This window comes from Lathamus discolor, chromosome 1 (genome assembly GCF_037157495.1).
Source record: "Lathamus discolor isolate bLatDis1 chromosome 1, bLatDis1.hap1, whole genome shotgun sequence".
Taxonomy (NCBI): Eukaryota; Metazoa; Chordata; class Aves; order Psittaciformes; family Psittacidae; genus Lathamus; species Lathamus discolor.
In genome coordinates this window covers 119,875,204-119,896,755 of record NC_088884.1, presented here as the reverse complement: position 1 = coordinate 119,896,755, position 21,552 = coordinate 119,875,204, and the positions used below count along the sequence as shown (strand labels likewise).

At 44.1% G+C, this 21,552-nt stretch overlaps 1 protein-coding gene across 1 annotated transcript in view; it reads left to right on the top strand.

The window, feature by feature from the left end:
- The first annotated feature begins 496 nt into the window (after window positions 1-496).
- DCHS2 (dachsous cadherin-related 2) overlaps window positions 497-21,552 on the top strand; it is a 118,988-nt gene continuing 97,932 nt past the window's right edge. Inside the window, exon 1 of the mRNA XM_065665230.1 lies at window positions 497-2,302. Coding sequence (XP_065521302.1) covers window positions 497-2,302 — 1,806 coding nt within the window. The remainder of the gene's footprint in view (window positions 2,303-21,552) is intronic.

Genomic DNA, 21,552 nt, shown 5'->3' with positions numbered 1-21,552 from the left:
ATGCTAGGATAGCAAGCAAGCCTTTACATGGAAAACGGGGACCACGTTATTAAGGTGAGAAAATTCCTTGCTCAATTGGGCATCCGCGTTAATCCTCGCACATTTCTGTACCATTTAAGGTCCCTACCCTCAAGAGGCATGCCACCTGCGCCGGCCGCCGCTTTCCCACCCTCAGCAGCCGATTCCCGGAGGAATCCATATCGGCGGAGACGCCGCCGAGCCTCCCCAACGCTGCTCGACACGTCCACGACTGGGGTCGCCAGCCCCGAGCGCAGGGAAGGGAAGGGGCGGGACGGGCGATGTCCCGGCAGCGCAGCGGGGGGCGGCGGGGCGGGGGCTGCGCCGGGCGGTAGCGGTGGAGCCGCCCTCCCCGCCTCCTCGCACAGGCTTGTCCTTCCCGGCACCGGCCGCGGCGGGCAGGATTTCCTCGCGCGGTAGCGGGGCGAAGCCACCTGCCCGGCGCGGGCTGCCCGCGATGCCGGCTTAGCGGCGAGGCATGGCGCGGCGGCAGAGGGGCGGCAGGTGCCGGGGCGGCGGTCCCCCGACGGGGCGGGCGCTGGCGCTGCTGGTGCCGCTGTGGCTGTGCGCGGCGTGCGGCGGTACGGCGTCGGTGTACAACCTCAGCCTGGCGGTGGACGAGGGGCTGCCGGCAGAGACGCTGGTGGGGGACATCCGCGCGGGGCTGCCGCCGGGCGCGGGGCCGCCGGGCGGGTTCTTGCTGTCGGAGGGGAGCGGCGAGTCGGCGGTACTAGCGGACTTCCACGTCCAGCCGGAGACGGGCGTTATCCGCACGGCGAGGCGGCTGGACCGGGAGCGGCGGGCGCGTTACAGCTTCGCGGCGGCTACTCTGCGGGGCGAGGTGGTGCAGGTGGAGATTGCGGTCACCGACGTGAACGACCACCCTCCGCGCTTCCCGCGGGACTACCTGCAGCTCAACATCTCGGAGCTCAGCCCGCCCGGCACCGCCTTCCGTCTCCCGGCAGCCCGCGACCCCGACGCCGGCCGCTTCGGTACGCAGGGCTATGCGCTGCTGGAGGAGGGCAGCGCGGCGGGGGAGCCGCCACTCTTCCAGCTGCGCTACGGGCGGCCGGAACAGCTGGAGCTGGTGCTGCTGCGGCGGCTGGACCGCGAGCGGGCGGACGCGCACCGGTTGGTGGTGGAGGCGTGGGACGGAGGCAGCCCGCGGCGCCGCGGCCGCCTGCGGGTGTCCGTGCGGGTGCTGGACGAGAACGACAACGCGCCCGCCTTCAGCCGCAGCGAGTACTGGGCGCGGCTGCGGGAGGACGCGCCGCCGGGCACCTCGGTCTGCCGCCTGAGGGCCACGGACCCCGACCTGGGCCCCAACGGCGAGGTGCGCTACTCCATCAACCGCCGGCAGAGCGACCCCGACGGCTACTTCGCGGTGGAGGAGCGCAGCGGCGTGCTGCGCCTCCGCCGCCCGCTGGACCGCGAGGCGCGGGCCCTGCACCGCCTGGTCCTGGAGGCACGGGACGGCGGTGCCCAGCCCGAGGTTTCCAGCGCGCTCGTCTCCGTGTCCGTGTTGGACGTGAACGACAACCGCCCCGCCATCCGCCTGCTCTACCTCACCGAGAGCGGCGGCCCGTGGGTCTCCGAGGGGGCTCGCCACGGCGACTATGTGGCCCGCGTCTCCGTCTCGGACGCGGACGAGGAGGGTGCGGAAGAGGGCGGCGGCGGTGGCATCGCGCTGGCTCTGCTGGGCGGCGACGGCGCCTTCGCGCTGCGGCCGTCGGGCGTCGGCATCTTCTTCCTCTGCGTGGCGGGGCCGCTGGACCGCGAGAGCCGCGACCTATACGAGCTGCGACTGGTGGCCACGGACGGCGGCGCGCCGCCGCTGTCGACCGAGGAGCCGCTGCTGCTGCGCGTCACCGACCTCAACGACGAGGCGCCCGCCTTCCCGCAGCCCCACTACCGCGCCGCCGTCTCCGAAGCCGCCTCCCCCGGCACTGCCGTGCTGCGCCTTAGCGCCTCGGACGCGGACGAGCCGGGCTCGCCCAACGCGGAGGTGCGGTACGCGCTGGAGGGGGACCCGGCAGCGCTGGCCCTGCTGCGCATCGACGCGCGGACCGGCGCCGTCAGCACGCGCGCCCGCCTGGACCGGGAGCGGCAGGCGGCGCTGGAGCTGCGCGTGGTGGCGCGGGACGGCGGGCGGCCGCAGCGCTCCGCCGCCTGCCGCCTCAGCGTCCGGGTCGAGGACGCCAACGACAACGAGCCGCGCTTCGAGCGCCACGTCTACCGCGGGCGCCTGCCCGAGCACGCCGCGCCCGGCCGCTGCCTCCTGCAGGTGAGCTCCGCCCCGGGCCAGGCAGGGTGACGCGGCGGGCTGGCACGGAGCCTTCGGGTGGGACGGGGTGGCGGCCTCGGCGCCCTGCGCGCGGGGTGAGCGCTGCCGGTGCGCGCAGTTGGTTGCTGCGCTCGCAGAGCTGTAACCTCCGGGAGCGCCGCTAAAACCGTGTTCCGTATCCCCGAGAACCTGTAGAGCTGGTAGCGGGCACAGAAGCTAGGCCTTCAGAGGGACTCCAGTGTTGGCTGTCCCAGAGAGCTAAACTCCTGTGCTCCTCAGGGTTTGAGGGCCTGAGATAGTCCTGGAGCAAAACCAGTAAGACCCATCTCTGAGGGTCAGTGTGATCCACATGGGAACAGAGAGGAGGCCAAGCGAGTTAACATAGAGGGACCCGGATGGGTTTGTTGTTTTGTTTTGGTTGGTTGGTTGGGATTTCTTTTTCCTAAATTTTAAGTGCTTCTGGGACTTTGCAGTATTTCAAGAGCTTTCTGCTAATCATAGAATCATAGAACGGTTAGAGTTGGAAGGGTTCTTAGAAATCACCTGGTTCCAACCGCCCTGCCGTGGTCAAGCACACCTTCCTGTCGACCAGGTTTCCCAAAGTCCAGTCCAGCCTGGACTTGGAACACTTGCAGGGGTGGGGCATCCACAACTCCTCTGGGCAACCTGTGCCAGTGCCTCACCACCCACACAGTGAAGAATTTCTTATTAATAAAGAGAATCAATTCACTTCACCTTCACAGAAATCGATTAATAGGAAAGCTTCCTACTTGTACATTAAAAAACCCCTTTATTCTTTGCAGGTGCAGTTGTGAATAGAGGCGTTGCAGGGCCAGGAGTTGCCAGATAGCCCTGTTGCTTTTACCTTGTGAGGGCATTTTGGAATTTACACCTGTAAACTGAGCAAAGTCTTTTCCACCAGTAGCAAATTTGCAGCAGTTGATCCTAGGTGGAGTGTTTCAGAGTTTGTGCAGAAAGTCACACGGATGTGGGGGAGAAGCGTGTTTAACGAGACCTCGGGAGAGCTGCACTGTGTTTTCTCAGTGCTTTTGAAGAAAATTCATTCTCCCGTTATCTCTGGGTGACCAACTTCGCTTGTTTTAGATCAGGGTGGTGCGAGTGTAGACATGCGCACAGGCGTGAGTGTCCGTGGTGCTGAAATGCAGCAGGATGGAAGCCATGGGAGTGCACTGCCACAGCCTGGTGTACGGCTGGGGTTCGTGAATAATGATTTCTTTTGCTTTTGATTTAATCAGATGGAAGCATCCTGAAGGATTCCTAGAGCATTTTAAAGAAAATAAACCGTGACTGTGGCTTTACCTTTTCTTGTAGGTTTTGGTACACTCATAATGCGGATTTTCCATCAGGTTAAAGGTGTCATAAACTATGGACATCATCTGTGATGTACTGCCTTTTGGAAGTGTCACTGTGCTGCTGTAATCCTGTTTAGAGAGTAGAAAGAAATAGTTAGGTCCTGGTGGCTGAATGAATTAAGGCCAAAGGTGAACAAAATGAGACACTGGAGACGTGTGTAGACAAAGAGTAAATGAGCACCCCATGGACTGACAGGGAAGGAAGCTGGTGTTTCTACTTGCAGGTTAATCCTAGATCATCAGAGTGATATCCAGGATTTATACTGCATGATATAGTAGGCTTAAGTTTTAAACAAACTCACCTTTTAAGATTTAAACATATGATAGGATCATATGCGAGGTTGGAAGGGACCTTGAGGATCATCTGGTCCAACCTTTCTAGGGAAAGCAAGACCTAAACTAGAGATCCCAGCATGCCCTCCAGCTGAATTTAAAAGTGTCCACTGTTGGGGAATCCACCTGGATAATCTCCACTTCCCTGGAGAAATTATTCCAATGGTTGATTGCTGTCACTGTAAGCAAGAAAAGCTATCATGAAGCAGGCGTCTTCATTTATTTATCATTATATATATTCATTTAGCTTCAGGAGCTGCTGCTAGTAACAAGAATGAAGAAAATAAGTTTTGGTCCTGCCAAGTCTTATTCAGAGTCGGTGGTATGAGTCCTGTCTCTAACCGGGCTCTTGAACTTAAAAGCTAGCATGGAGAAGAGGTAACCACAGACTGTGCTAATGCTGCTCCTAGAGAACTGGAAATAAACCAAGACACCAAAGGAGGCTACTCACGTCTCTTAGCTTCCTCTGCTCCACAACCTGGAGGGTGTCGGAAGAGGTCTGAGGTTGTTATCACACATTTGTGAGAAACGTTTCTGCTCTGTTCAGTGTCTGGATTGCAATTATTGTAGCTGGATGTCTTCTAAAGCTTTCAGGTTTTCCCCTCTGTAAGCGGAGGGACTCTTGCACCACTGGGGTCTTGCTCATGAATAACCTTTGCTTGGGGACCAGCTGGTGACAAACCAATGCTTCCTAGGTGGTGTGTCTAGAGCTTTCTGTCCTAGTGCTTTTGCTGTAGCTCTGCCCAGCCGCAGTTTATTCACTCATGTTCTTGACTGCATGTTTATAATAGATTTCTTTCCTTCTGGGAAATCTTTTACTCCTGCCGTGATTATTATTTATTTTACCTTCTCCCCCCTCCCCTCCCCAATAAAGTCCATAATGTGGGCTAGATTTGTGAAGTGGATCAACGTGCATTTGTCTGTCTTTTGCCAGTTTCTCCTAATCTGTAGGAATTTGCTGATGAGAAGCACTAACTGTGCACTTAGGAGACATAGTTTTCAGCGCTTCTGGAAATACTGCTTTATTCCAGACATATACATGTGCTTTTCTGTGTTGAGAAAAGCTCTTCTTTCCAGTGCAGATTGACCAGTAACTGAGAATCCGCATCCTGAAAAATAGGTGTAATTTGTTTGGATCGGCTAATATAAGGAAGAAATGTGGCGATATAATAATTGCATTAGTGGGGAAAATAACGCAGGTGGACATCAGAAATCTGAGCAGACAAATGGGAGAAAGTCTAAATGAAGAAAAGGCAAAATCAATGGGAAAGTAATGGGTTATCGAACATTAGAAACTGGAGCACAGGTGTGAAACACATAAGCAGATTTTTGAAGACACCGACAACATTTTTCACGTGTTTGTCTATTTTTGGATGCTAAACTTGTGGTTTATTACTGGTCGCTACAGGCACTTTACTGGTGGGAGAATTAAAAAGCAGCAAACGAAAAAATGATACAGGTACAGGGAGGAAAAGATGAACGCAGCTGGAGAGAAATTGTAGACCGAGGCAATTTGCAGTAACTAAAGTGGAAGCAGCAGAAGCGCTCTGTGTGATGTGATGTTAGCAGATGTTTTAGTAATGCTTTGATTTTTACAGATACATCAACATCTTATTTCTTCATGTAAGAGATACTATATGTTGTTTCTGAGTGGTCATTGGCCTTACGGATGGCATTACTTATTCAATTGTTATAATGAACTTTCATCATAATATGTATCTGTTTCCTGGAGATCTTCGGTATGACCTAGAAAGGCAATAAGATGGAGAAATGTGTGAGAGCACCTTGGGCTTTCTCCTATTTTTCTTACTACACCTTTCACCCCATTCTCAAGGACCAACATGATTACAAATGCCTGTGGACTGTTGATCGATGGTGGTAGTTATGTCCTATTTCTGCACTCCTTGCTGTCAGCCTGGGAAATCCAGGCGCATTTAGCATCTGATGATGTATACCTCTGTGATGATTGCACCTCTATGACCCAAGAGTGAGGAGTGTGACAGTGTCTCTTTTCTGAGCCATTCCCTTAATCCTATGAGTAAATTAAGGAATAAAACTTTTCTGTAGACCTGCTTTGGTAACATAGGTTGAATTCAATAGGTTGATTACAGATTTTATTTTCAAGCTTTTTTTGGGGGATAGCAGTGCTGCTTAATACTCGCTGTACAATACGTCTGCAAGTTATAGTACTGAGTTGCCAGGTTTGTCAGGATTTTCAGTGTTCTACCTGAATCAGCAATATATTGTATTTCTATCCTCCTCTCCTCCCTCCCCCCACCTCCCCAATGCAGCAGGCTAAAACTTGCCATAAAGAGAAATAATTCAGCACATAGGTTGACACCAGTTTTCCTTGTGTGGCAGCTTTCACCTTGATGGGGTGAAACCCCATTCTGTTTCGTATCCTCCAGGGATTCCTGCATAAAATATTTTTTCTCCCTTATTGGGCTGTGCAGAGTTTGTAGTTACAGATGTGGTGACTGAGGCAGCTCTCGGCTTAACCCGGATTTTTAACTTAATGAAGGTGTCTATTTTGTGTTATACAGCATAGTACTCCTATATGTGTCTGGGGCTTGTAGGTTAAACTTACTTCCACTGCCGGGGTATGCTGTAGCATGTAAGGTACTCTGTGGCATAAATGTCATTCACTTTATCCTCCGCATGCGTTCTTGTGAAAACTATAACAACTTACGTAGCTGTGACTGCATCTTGGAAGAGAACATCAGTTGTCATGAATTAGTGACAGTCGTGTCTGTAGTTTTTTACTAAATTTATTTTATTTGATGGTTTATTAGAAAATACATGTTTATTTGCTTTAGAGTCATCTCCGACAGAGCAGAGGAAGTGGAAAAGCATATGTCATCTGTCAAATGATTAAGACCCATATGCATTTTACTGTTAGGATAACTTGCACTTTTCAGGTCTGTTAAGGAGGCTGTTTTAACTCACTGGTTAGAGCTCATCAGTTCCTTTTATTTTAAAATAAGAGACTTTCTGATGCTGAGATTGTGGGGCGTTTGTAAATGCAATGCCAGCAAAGAAACATTTTGTTTAAAGCTCTTAAGCTAACTTAGGTATATCAGAAATCACGGAATAATAGACTTGTGTGCGTTTAGAAGATAATATATAAAGGTATAACACATGTAAGAAGGATGCATGGGTTCTGAGGACTTTGTAAGTGCTTAGCATATTTGAGAGAAGTTGTTCATTCTTGCCTGAAATGCACATTTCCAAGAGGTACTTGCAGCATGAGAGTGTTCTAAATAAGACATTTTAAACATCCATATTTTCCGATTTTTTTTCTCTGCCTTCTGCAGCAGTAAAAAGAAAACCAAGAGGATAAAAAGTAATGGAGGATACTGCTGATACTGATGTCCCCACTGTGAGGGATGGAGACTCAGAGGCTCATTTGTTATTGAGCTGCTGAGCAGGAAGCAGCATTGGTTGGAGACTGCATTTTTCTTCCTATTCTCTCACTGAAAGTTGAAGCAAGGAGCTAAAAGGATAGTCCTTTCTCTGATGGTTATGGTACTGGATCATTTAGTCCACACTGCAATTTCTGAAATCAGAAATGAAGCCAGCAAACTAGGTTCATGTAAGTTATAAAAAGCTATAAAATCCAACTCATCCTACTTAGAATTAAGACAAGAAGAAGCCAGAAGAGATCAATCCATGCATTCCTCTGTTGGCTTGACATTTCCAGGTGTAAAGTTCACTGCATCTGATTTTAAGAAGTCAGCTGCAGAAAAGACACATTTTGTTTGTTGACTTAGAATGCTCCTGTGTTTTAAAGCTGATGCAATTGACAACAGGAAGACCAAACACCAGGCTGAACTACAGTTACAGCAAAGAAATTTGTCACCTAACCTATAACTATAATGCAAAGCTATTTATTTGTTCATCCAATTCATGTTGTCATTTTACTGAGTCTGAAAGCAGTGAACATGTCATCATTTATCTGTTAGGTATATGTATACATTTATAATTTTTTAACAGTTATTTCTTTCTAAATTCACAACAAATTTCCCTTTCTACTCCAGAAGCCATTCAGTAGATTCTCAGTAGATTCTAATGCCTTTGTGGCTATAAAATTACTTGTTATGGCTGTGCACAACTTTTTGCAATCTGTTAATATGTAGTTTTGGAAGTGTGGATGGTCTGGGCTCAGAGGTAAATAAATGTCTCTTTGAATGTGTGCAGTAGCTGCTGATTGCATGACAGGGGAAAAATTGAAAAAATCAGAAAATGAAATATGCTATTTTAATAATTATTTTTAAGTAGCTTTACATGAATGGAATTTCTACATATTCTTTCGCTTAAGAATACTAATTATGGTGCCCTTCTAGGTTTTTAACAATAGGAAAACCCTTCCATTTAATAATTGAAATGTTTCTGAGAGCGAGGGTCTGTTCTTTGGTGCATTCCTTTCAGTACCAGCATCCAGCACTGAATGGATGCTTGCAGATGTAAAAACTCTGATCCTGCAAGTGAAAGGATGTGAGAAATGGGAAGTGGAAGCCTTTGACTTTTGCTGCTCTTAGTTTGTACTTACTCTTAAACATGGCAAGTGTTAAATTTACAGTATTCAACATATGGAAATAACCCAGATCTCTGGAGGTAAGTAATTCCTCCTCGTCCATGTAGTGAATGTACAGCTGTTTGTTAACTAAACCCACCACTTAGAGAACGCATGAAACATGGAAACATCAAAAACATTGACATGGAAACATTTGGTTTTTATTTGATGATTAAAAATTATGTGAAAGTTTGAGAACAAAAACATTTTTAAAATTGCTGCAGAAAATGACTTTTTTTCCGAGTTCTCAGGGAAGTCTTTTAATTGATGTCAGCAAGCTGGGTCTGGGAAGAGGGAAAGTTTGAAGGCTTGTGCGTGACCAAGTCTGAAATTCTGTTTATACTTTGATCTGTAGCCATGATGAGAAAAGAGACAGGCATGATAAAGGTATTGTTGTCAGAGAAATCAGATGTATCCCTGGCTTTGGAGCAGTGGAAGAGGAGTAATGGTATTAAATAGTCTTAATCATGTGCTTTATACAGCAGAGATCTCTGTATTAAAAGCTGGAAGACCAGCAGTGAACAGAGTCCTTGAATACCTTTGGCTGCTAAGTTTGTAGAATCTTATGCAGCATAACAAATTCAGTTATGTGTCCAGCAAATGTTCCTTTATAGCACTGACCTTCTGGAGTAATGACTGTGAACAACCCCTTCAGATGGAAAGCATTCCAATTCAGAAATACAGTGGTTTTGCAGGTGTTCACCTTTATATAAAAAATGCTGACTTCAGCACTTGTCTTATTAGTGATTTGCTTAAGTGTATTATAAGCTGTAAATGGTTGCTTATAGCCTGTCTGTTCATTTATCAAATATTAATGTCAGTTTATCGTATGTATAGATTTTCATAAATTGCTTGATCAGCAGAATACTTAGTCTTTCCTGGAAGGCTTTAAAGCATTGGGAAACAGATGAGTTAGGAATCTTTTAAGTTCCAGCCTACTGTGCAAACAGATTGACACGCTGCAGAATGAGCCCTTTTATTTTACTTTGCTGCTCAATTCGTTCTTGAAAGCAAACTTCTAATTGCATGCTGAAAAAATATCAATGATTTACACACCCTTCATTTCTCTTTTAAAATGCATGAATTTGATTTAGAACCAAGTCAGCTTTATGGGCTTCAGTGTGCATTCAGCAAGCTTGGAAAACTTGTTGTGCAGTGCATTAATGATAGTTTGTCTGAGCAATCCTTACTCCACATTCAGTGCGAACCGGTAAGTAATATGAACGCTGCTGTAGCGAGCAGCGGGGCTGTCTGTCAAACTGACTATCCAAACCCTGCTGCAGGTGTCAACAGTACGGAGTCACAGATACCAGCTAACAAAACACCTGGGGGGAAATACCACACAGCTCATTTGGCACAGCTGTTACATGTAAGAGCTTTTGTATGTATTGTATCACACCAATATCCCTCCTACTCCCGTATCTTTTTTCTCATAGTTGCTAACACTCTATGCAGATGAGTGTAAGAACAAGGCAAACATGTAAGTCTTTCACTCATGGATTCTTGGTCTTAAGCTGTTTTCAGCTCAAGGACACCCCAGACAAGACAGATTCTATGTATTTGCAACCCCAAATGATTTTCAGTGAATACATACCTAGCCCTCAGCTTTTCTCAAGTATCATCAGCCACAACGTACTGTGGCAAGGGGTGTGCTGATCAGCTACCTGCTCCATGATGAATTGCCCTTTTGCTTTGAACCTGAAGAAAGAAGAGTGATCAGTCTTGACTACTAATGATTTCACACATTTGTTATATCACTTCTCCACCTCATTTCCAGTATTCATTCTTGTTAGCTGAAAAATGAAAAAATAGCATTTGGACAGCAGCAGCTCTTGAATGCCAAATGCTGAAATGTGCAACTGGAGAAAACAGAAAATTAAGCTTTGTTTGCAAAGGTGATGCAGCAGAAGAAAGTTCATATTTTATAGAATTGATAGAAAATAGTATCCCAGCTCTCAATCTAGGAAGAAAGTTTGCTAATCTGTGTAAAAAGGCATTTGTTTTGGGAGAAGTAATAGATTTTTAAGATACTACTTGCAAATCACAGTTCATTCAGTCGGTTCTAAGCTCTTTGAGACTCCTCTGTGAGAAGTTGTACAAAATCAGGAGCATTGGCACTTAGGTGAAATCATTCATCTCTGTTGAATGTTGAATTGCAAGGGATTTACGTCATGCCTGGAGAGCATGGCCAGCAGTGGTATATTTAGCATTGAAACAGAAGTTGTGCAGCTATTTCTCACCTTTTTCTACTGAACTGTTGTCCTGTATAAATTTGTATATATAATTTTAGATATACATATGTATATAAAATGTGCAGCAGATTAAACTGTTGTATTCTGTCACATACATGGCCAAATGTAGTATATGTCAGCATTTACAGTAACTGCTTATGCAGAGGGGATATTTGTAAAGATCTCTGTGCTGGCTGGCCATGCTTGGATGCAAGCTGTCTGCCGAGTCATCTTGATAATTACTTGGTGTCATGATTTAAGCCCAGCCTGTCACTCAGAAACCACGCAGCTGTTCGCTCACTCACCCCACTTCCTGCCCCAGCTCCCGGAGGGATGGGGAGGAGAATCAAAAGCACATAACTCCCATGGGCTGAGATAAGAGCAGTCCAGTAACTAAGGTATAACACAAACCACTCCTGCTGCCACCAATAATAATAATGATAAGGGAAGTAACAAGGGAAGAGAACACAACCGCTCACCACCCACCGACCGATACCCAGCCCGACCCAGCAGTGATCTTGCCCCTCCGGGTAACTGCCCCCAGTTTATATAGTGGGCATGACGTGCTGTGGTATGGAATACCTCTTTGGCTAGTTTGGGTCAGGTGTCCTGTCTCTGCTTCCTCCTGGATTCCCCTCCTCCCTGGCAGAGCACGAGACCACAAAGTCCTTGGTCAGAGTAAACATTAGTGAGCAGCAACTAAACCCATCGGTGTTATCAGCGGTGTTATCAGCGCTGTTCCCAGGCCGAGGGTCAAAACCACAGCAGTGCACCAGCTACTAAGAAGGAGAAAAATGACTGCTACTGCTGAACCCAGGACAGTATTCACCCCTTATTCCATACCATTCACGTCATGCTCAGATCCCACATTTTTAATATACCATCACTCTTATCTCGTATATATACATATATATACATACATATACATCTACAGAGAGAGAGATCATTCCTTAGTGCATGGACCAATCCCCATAAAGCTACTGAGTCCATCCGATCCATGATGTCGGGCTCCATCTCTTGTAAGAATCTTTCAAAGCAGGAGAGGCTGTGTGCAGTGTTCACACTAGTGAATAACCTCAGCAGTAGTGTCCATTGCGAAGTCCAACCCTTGACCATCAGTCCGTCTGTATGTTGCATCTCTGCCCTGATGGCCTGAAGTGTCATCGGCCCACCAGGCTCAAAATAATTCACCCTCCCCTTCAGCAGTTTCTGCAGCTTGTTGCTGGGGACTCCATACAGCTGCCTTCCGTCTCTGACGCTTCCAAAGCACTGGAGGGGCCCAGTGGACTAGATACTTGCCCATACTGTCCCACACACCCTGCCACTCATGACTGTCCAGCCTTGGGGAAAATCTCCTGGTCCTTTTATATTGTTGTCTAATCCTAGACAAGACCCAAACCCGACTCCGCTTACTTTTGAGATCAGACAAAATGGTCGTGGGTAGAACACACTCTGTGTGTGTGCCAACATGCTGATCCCCATCACAATCAGCAGGCAGGTCTTAAGGGTACCCAAAGGCCATTCAAAACCTTCAGAACTCTCAAATAATGCTGCTGTACTTGTCCCTGGGGCTGGTGCAGCTGCTGTGCTTGGAGTTGAAGTAGCTGTGCTGTCTGTTGTAGTCAGAGTCTGAGTAGCTGCTGTACTTGTCACTAGGGTGTGTGGGAATGTCTCTCTCATAGGCTGATCACCCGAGGAGGGGAAAAAGGATGAATATTTGCTGTACACTTCTATTGTATACCTCCCAAGGTATAGAGGTGGTGACCACACTGGGAATGCAAGCCGGATCAGTTTCATGATCAATGAGTCTATTGTATTACAAGTCGTTACCATAAAGTACAGTGAAACAAGAACCTTAGCCCAAGGCCCTAACACAGCAAATACCAGCTGTAAGGAAGGTACGACATGCTGGAACTGTGCGATCAAGAGCAACAACTTTGAGAGCCAATAAATCAGCGTTGTGACGAGTGACTATTAATCTGAAACAATGAGTGCTTATCACAAATACGATTAGACACACTCCAGTCAGATCTGTCGTTATCTCAACCCTTCATGCCCCACATTGGGCGCCAAAAAGAACTGTCGTGGTTTAAGCCCAGCTTGTCACTCAGAAACCACGCAGCTGTTCGCTCACTCACCCCACCCCCGGAGGGACAGGGAAGAGAATCAAAAGAATGTAGCTCCCATGGGCTGAGATAAGATCAGTCCAGTAACTAAGGTATAACACATTTCTGCTGCCACCAATAATAATAATGATAAGGGAAGTAACAAGGGAAGAGAATACAGCCACTCACCACCCACCGACTGATACCTAGCCTGATCCAGCAGTGATCTTGCCCTTCCGGGTAACTGCCCCCAGTTTATATAGTGGGCATGACGTGCTGTGGTATGGAATACCTCTTTGGTCAGTTTGGGTCAGGTGTCCTGTCTCTGCTTCCTCCTGGATTCCCCTCCTTCCTGGCAGAGCATAAGACTCGGAAAGTCCTTGGTCAGAGTAAACATTACTGAGCAGCAACTAAAACCATCGGTGTTATCAGCGCTGTTCCCAGGCCGAGAGTCAAAACCACAGCAGTGCACCAGCTGCTAAGAAGGAGAAAAAATGACTGCTACTGCTGAACCCAGGACACTTGGTTATGGTTTTCAGGGTAGGTGCAGGAACTATGTACGAAAGTAGGATGATTACTGATGAAATTATGCTGTGGATGAACTTAGTTCCTATTCCCCATTTAGTCCCGTTTAAATGAAGTAGTGTAAAGAAAATTTTAACTAGGCTTTTTTTATGTGGGTAAACTTGACAGTGAAACTCAAAGCCTCACTCATCTGACAGTGAGAGTTAGCCACACATGGTTTAAGGGGCAATGCTTTTGTTGCAATCTCTTCTTGTGCCTATTTCCTTACTTCCTTCACTTCCATTGATATGTTGGTTACTTTAAATGGGTCAAATCTATAGACTTTGAAATAGTGCTTTGTTTAGAAACAGTATTGTACAGAACGAAGGTTTTTGTTCTGTAACTGAAAGTACGGCATTAGAGAGGCAGCTTTAGGTTGTGTCTCTTCCTCTCCTTTGCACTGAATGAAAACAAGCATTACATTTATGCCAGACTTTACTAGCTCCATTTCCTGCTGGATAAGACTTAAAATAAAAATCAGGATACTGTCATGCCTATTTACTTGTGTTCACAGGCTGCAGTGCTTTAAGCATTAGACTGTTGTAGTGCCAACTATATTTGCTGTAATAAAAGCAAATGTACTAACTTCCAGCCTTGACAGATGTCTCAATCCCCTGCACTGACCTTGTGTAAAGTGTTTTTGTCTCCCCTTCCCCCTCCCTGTCCCCAGCTACCTCCCTCATGCAGAGAATTAGGTTGTCATGCTTATGTCTGCTCCACTTCCACTAGCTTGTGCCTACATCTGGTACTGGGAAAGGAGTAACAGGAAGGGCAATTTTTTAACTAATGCCTGACTAAACATATGCGAGACAACTTGTGTATGCCCTGATTTTTTAACAGTTATAAACAAACACATGTGGTTTAATGCAGTCCAAGGAGCTGATGTGTCTTACCAGTCAGAGTAATTGCTGGAAATTGCTGCAGTCAGCCTCTGGTACATTACCTTCTACGTGACCTTTTGTTTTCAAATATGTAAAACCCCAATAAATACAATTTTTTGCTACACATTCAGTTTTTCCTGCTATGTTTTGTAGGTGCTTTGAATTCTGGACTTATGTGCAGGCATACCAGACTAGTGACTTAAGAAGCCTTTTCTCCCAGGTGTCCTTCTCTGGTGTGGCAGCATTGATGATAGACCTATTACTCCTATGAAACTGTGTTTTCTCTTAGACTGTTGTCAGTCACAGTTATATTGATATCTTTATCTCTGCTTCCGTACACAAATGGAGTTAGGTATTAAACATTCTCCATAGATGCATAGGCACTGATTATTTTTACTTACGGATACATTATTATTCTTTTGCTAGGCTCTTGCCTTGGATATTTACCCAGTTTGATTCTGTAAGAAATCCCAACATTTTTAATTAGCTAATTTTATGGATACGTTTCAGTTTGGTACTTTTATCAGTATGGTGCTTAATAAGATTTCTGTAGGAATGATGTTCACTTACATGGGCATGGACTCAATAAAACGTGCATTGTGCTGAAGAGATTTTCAGTTGTCTTAAGATGCTTTGGAATGGAGGTGAATAAGCTCTTTGAGGCAAGGATTATCCCTTTGTTAATGCTGATGCTGTACATTGTATCATAAGTGCATGCTCTATAGATGTTTTTTTTTTTGCTGTACTATTAGAAAATACTAGAAACATTCTCAAGAATTTATCAACACAGAATTTAAACCTTTAAAATTTGCAGTGACATTGAGGGAAAGGGGAGAAGTAACCTGAATGTGCTACCAGTGCTTGCTCAGTTTTCAGCAGGTTGGTTCCTTTTTCGAGTATTTTGTGTGTGTACTCTTGCTCATGAAGACATCGGCTGGAATTTGATTTTACAGCACTTTCAGAAATGAAATCACTGAGAGGACTTCAGATTTCTTGGGGCATGCTGTGCTTTGTAGTTACTCTACTGTGGCTGTGGGGTAGCTTTTCAGCGCCCTTAGTAACAAGGATCAGTTGGTGTTTGGAGCCCCATCGGGATCCAGTCTCCAGCTCAGGGTGCCAAATTAGGATGGGGCAAAAGTTGCTTAAATTGAAGATTGGCTGTTTAATTTGGAAGGCAAGATTCAGTAATGCTGGATTTTAAAAATGACCAAACCTGGTAATTCCTGCCTTCTTTCTGCTTTGTGTAGATCTATAGGAGTGCTATACAACAACATCACATCATTTGATGACTGCACAAGTGAGGCAGTGGGGAACTGGGAAGGTCTTTTCAGAAAAGCTTTTGTTGCACAAGTGTGCAGGGAGCTTAGGAACCTAAGCTGCAATGAAATCAGCCATGACTTGTTCTCTGGGGGGCTTTCAGGTTCTCTGGATTTTGAAAATCCCAACTAATTTAATGTGCGTCTGTGGGTTTCTGAGGGGAAGAGAGGTCACTGCGTGCATGATGCTGTACGAGCAAGGGAATGAAATCAACTCCAATACAAATGTGACCTGCTTTTCCAGAGCACAGAACTTTTTAATATAACATATTTTAAAACAATATGTGCTGCCATCGGTAGTAATACTATAGTCATTATTTCCACCACAGGTTTAATTTAATAACAAAGTCACAACTTAGAAAATTCTTTTTCCTTTAGACATACATCTGTATACTTTCTAAAGGATCTAAGAGCATTTCACATTGGTTTTAAAATGAAAAAAGGAAGGCAAACCTCATATATTTGGCCTCTCTTGTTTGTTTGTTTGCTCTCTTTTGTTGCTATAAAGTAAAACTCCATATTTTGGAATTTGTTTCTTCTTTTCTTTTTTTAGTGTCTTTGAAGTTGATGTCTTTAGCAAGAATTTTGGCAGTGCTGCAGCCTTACAATGATTTTGCTCTGATACAAGGCTGCTTTTGTGTTCCTTTTCCATTGAAAAAGCCCAAAATCACTTAGGTTTGTAATTCCCAGTTCAAGAAGTAAGGTTTGAATTTCATGGAACTAATCAGTAATTACTGTCCTCCTTTTCTTTTCTCTTTTCAGTTTAATTTTAATCTCCATTTGTGCCTGTAATCTGAGGAGGGGGGAAAGACCTGACAGTCGAAACACTTTTTGAAAGGCTGACTGCTTTTAATTGTCAGAAATGTTTGTCTGAAGGGAGAACCCAAGCCAGTATTTGGGAGATAGACAAGAGCATGTGATATATTTGCAAAATGCTGTGGTTACGGGACGCAAGATTTCCTGCAGTTTCTGAAACTGTTGTTGAATGCCATGTTGAAAATGGCTTGTGTTTCCTGGAAGATTTCTGTTGTCTGTTGTATCTTACTGGAGGCAACTTAAAGCATGCTTTTTAAGACTTTGATTTTTTGCTATGGCGTTATTCTTACTAATTGCTCATAATGGAAGCCATGTTTTAGGCCTGTGAACGTGCACTAAACTGTGGTTGTTTTTCCTAGAAAGTGCAGATGAAAGTTAGAAACATTGCTGGGCATTACCAGGTACATATCTCAGTAATGCCATCCCCAAGGCCTCCCAGTGACTGCACCTCCCCTCGCAAGCACTACATCTCCAGGAAGCAGAGCAGAACTGCTGCACCTTCTAAAACACATGGGCAGGCAGGCAGGCAGGTGTTATTATCAAGTCTCTGGCTCTAGCTGGATCACTGGACCTCTCTGCCCCATCATTTGTGCTTAGTATTTTCCAAATGGGAACTGACAAGTTGTTTGCACAGGAATGTTAATACTTAGCTGGTAATATCTCACCTAAATCAGTTTGCATTTGTCTTCTTTTTAGGCTGGATCACTTTGATTCATAGTCATCCTTATTTTTTTTATCCTCTTCAATTTCCAAGGAATACATTCCCAGATTACAGAAAAAATACTACTTTATTTCTATGTAATTCTTATTCTGTCATTCTACATTTATTACTTCAGTCTTCTAGCTTTTCTGTATAAAGATCCTCTTTATCTGCTACATCGACAGTCCTTTCTAGTTTCAAGAACGGGTGAATGTTCATTGAAGGGCTTATGTTATTTTTTTCTGGTTAATGGGTAGACTTAACAAACTGGTTATCAATACAAGCAAACTATCTGTTACTTCCCTAGGCATGTTTTAACTTCTTCTTTACCTAGTTTCTTACCGTATGATTTTTTGACTAATAGCTGCATTGTCTGTACCAAATAAAACGTAAAGAAATGTGATTTCCATTGGTCGCTTTACTAAATCCAGATTGACTGACTTGCGTGTCTAGAAATATCCATTATTGAAAGGATACTGAGGTACTTTGCAAAACATTTTATTTTATCTTCTTTTCTGTCTTCTCTTTATTTTGTATCTGTTTAGGTCAGGCTGCTAACATTGTAGTGTCCACATTCAATTGTTCTCTTTTTCTAAATGTAGTCCCTTCATTTCATGTTTTCAATACAGATGATTTTGTTAAGGTCTAGAGTGGTTGTGGCTGCAAACTTGCAGTTTTGTTTGTCAGTTCTGTAATAGTTCTAGGTTTGTTCCTCCCACTTTGAATGCTGTTTGAGTTGTAACTATAAGGTACATAACTTCCATTCCTGTACTGTTTAGTTATGATGACAACTATCATTGCTGATGGAAGAAGTGAGGAAGGTACTCCAATTTTAACAGCGGTCTACCTTCTCAGCACACCCATTTCTGCTTATTTTCTTCTGTTCATGACCACCTATATATCTTTATCATGATTGACTGAAGTCCCAGACTTCTTTCATCTCCAATCCCCTTTTTTTATTTACAGTCTTTGTTAACTGTTCATTTTTAACAGTATGTATTTATCACTTTAAAATACTGAGATGCAGACTGTTGTTTATTCCTTTTTTTTTATTCTTTGTTATTTATTCCTATTTGTCATTTAATTTAAGTTAAAGTTATAATTATACGGTCTGAAGTATTCATGTCTAATGGCTTTATTACTTTCATTGATTGGTGAGTCTCTGAGAAGTTAGATCTCCTCATAAATAAATGATTCCTTGTGATATTCCTTCTCCAAGAACATTATAATTCTCTCTGTCTATGTGAAAGTGTAACCCTACGGCCAAGGAGCCCTGTAGCAGATACTCAGCTTTATTCCATGTGATTCTTGGGGAAAAAAAAAAATCCACTGAACAATATAGCCTCTGAGCACTTAACAACACTTAACAGCTGTTAAAATTTCATCTTCTTGCTCTGAGGACCAACCATCTCTGTTTCTCTTGGCTTACAGGCTTGCATGTGAATTCATTCTGTGTTTTTGGGTTTTTGTGGAGTTTTTCTCATAACATACAGGTTAATTGGGGTTGCAAGTAGAGTTCCTCCTCTGGTAGGACATTTTGCTGGCTGATATGTTACGGATTTATTTTGTTAGGCTATTCATTCTTTAAGCACCTGGAATCTGAACCTTTGTGGGTCTCTAAGTACCTTCTGGAGATACCATAAATCTTCCAAGTGATTGCTGGGATTCAGCCCAGCTCTGCACCTTCCAGCTCTTCATAACAAAGCTTTTCTCATGTTTTGTTCCCAGCGAATCTTATGTGTCTCCAAATAAATAAGAACCCATCTTCTTTCTTCTCTCAGAAAATTACTGAGGTTGTCCCCTGTGAAGGCTCTTCTTTCAAGTCTTTTTAAGCTTGTGTTATCCACTCTCAGTGAATTTTTCTTGCTTAGATGCCCTCTGCTCTCTCCACTTTCTCCTTGTGGACAAGCAGGAGAAAACTCATACCTGGCTTTAATCAGCCTCACCCACCAAAACCATAGTTATTCTTAATGGCCAGTTATTCTGTCTGCTTGGAGTGGTGTGGCTGGAAATGGTAGGTGTGAGAGTTACTCAATGAATAAACAATATTTATAAAACAATTTCCAAATGTCAGACAAAGCTCATGGGTCGTTTACAGTGAAGATTCCTGGATATTCTCACTGTGCAGTATTAAATCTGCTTTTCTTGTGTGGCATTGTTAATGAAGCCTTCAGAGAGCCTCAAGAGGCATGCAGTTGTTTGTCATATCCCTCAGCCTATTTTTAAAAATGCTCTAGAAAATTCAGGACTTCTGAATATTTAGAATGTCTGTAATCCCTTTTAGAGGTAATAAGTATTGAATTAAAGAAGATGCATCCCTAAAAAGCAAGAAGTAGGACCTGTGACTAGGGAGAATAATCATCATAGTTCTATTCCTCTTGCATCCGTGAAGTTCCTAAGTATGAGTATGAGATCTTTGATGGCTGTCATTCAGCCTACTTTTGTTGATAACTTTACTGTTGCATATACCGAATGGGAGGAAAGAAGACTACCCAAGTCATTGAAGTATTGATGGATGATAAAAACAGTTGTAAAGTATAAGAGGGAGGCAGACTAATAGAGACAGAGATGAGACTGGAATACTAAGCTGTCATCAGCCAGGAAAAAAGAAAAGGTATTTTGTCTTTATCATGGCTTGGTATTCAGAAGAGAAAGATGACAAGAGCCAAGGGGAATGTGCTGAATTGTCTCTGAAAAGAGTCCTGCAGAGTGTTTAGGTTTGTGTGAGTAGTGTTGCAAATGTGTTGTGATTACTGTGCTTAAAATACTTGAAAGCAAAAAAGAAAACACCTTAGTTTGGGGATGAGTGCTGTTGTGCAAGTTTCACATGGTTGATAGGATTCAAGCAGAGCTCTAGAAACTGCCATAAATTCACTTAAGCTTTCAAAGCAAAACAATGTGTCATTTTTCCTTTTGTATGTAATGGAACACTGTCAAAATTGTGTTACAAATAGAACAGTTGTGTTACAAAGTTAAGGATTTGTGCAAATAGTTTTGTAATGAGGTGAAGCTGCATATGATTACCGTTAAATATGCTGGTCTCCAGACTGATCTACAGGAATAGCCTCCGAGCTGTGAGACAGGGACTGAGCATTGGTTGCGGCAGCATCTTTTGGAGAGAGTCACAGTTACGGGCACTTTGCGTGCTCAGTATTTTCTGGTCGTTTAAAACTCAGTGATATAAGGGCACAGGTATATGAGACTTCTGTTTGATACAAATTTCCATTGTGGAACTAACTGTCATCTAAAAACAAATTCTTCAGGGAGAAGGAGAATTTAGGGAAGAGGTTTGCTCTAAGGTAGTACATATTTTTTTCGCAAATCATAGAAGGGCACATGCTGATAAAGTGATAGGCAGGCTGGCCTATTTTTTTTTCTTGCTGTAAAAAGGCCTATTTCCAGAGCTAGATGTTAAGCTGATAGCGCCATTCAATACCATATACATCTAGAACAATTTCTTCTGTTTAGATAGCTGTGCTTTTTACCAAGTATACAATAATTTGTCCATTCAGGATTCTTGTCATATCCTTTTGAAAAAAAAAATAAAAATAAAGCTGTAGTGTTACTTCTTTAATGAAATACTGAATTACTTTAATGCGTTTACTTCTAATGAAAATAGGGTTCAGTCAGGTAGAGAAGCAGAAGTTGAGCTCTATTCATTTGGATACTCACGTTTAAAAAGTGAACTTCAAGAATACTTTTCCGCATGTAACTCCTCTAGAATTATTCAGCTTGCTGGAATAGCGCATGCCCTCCTCGTATGTATAGTCACTGTAGACCTTCTTGCAAACTGTAATGTAGTACACAGATTTAGATACTAGGAACATGGTGTGTATTTGTGACAATTCCAGAAGGATTTTATGTCTTCAGCAAGTTAGTAGGCTGGAAGGATATTAATCTCTTCCAGCTACAGCGTTGAAAATAATGTTTATGTGATAAATTATTGAAAGACTTCAAATAGAAATATTAATTTGGTAGAGCCATCATTAATTTGTTTTTTAGTCTATGTGTTTTGGGATAATTTATCAATTTTCAGTAACTCTAGCACCATCAGTCAGAATGGTGAATTTTTTGGATCATCAGTATGGTTTTGACATTTCGACTAGCAGCACAGGATAAGTAGTAGGAAGATTAAGCTGTTATTGATATCTTCTCTGGGTCACATCCCCAGAGGTTTGGCTTCTGATAGCTCTTTTATCACACTTGTTCTGATTCAGTGCTTTAGATCTTATCATGCCTTGTCTGATCTGAAAAATGAATACAGGCTTTCAATCAGAATGAATCTGAAATTCGTTTTATTGCTTTTTCCTATTTCAAATAAAGTATGAAATTAACAAGGTGTTGCAGGCAGAATGAAA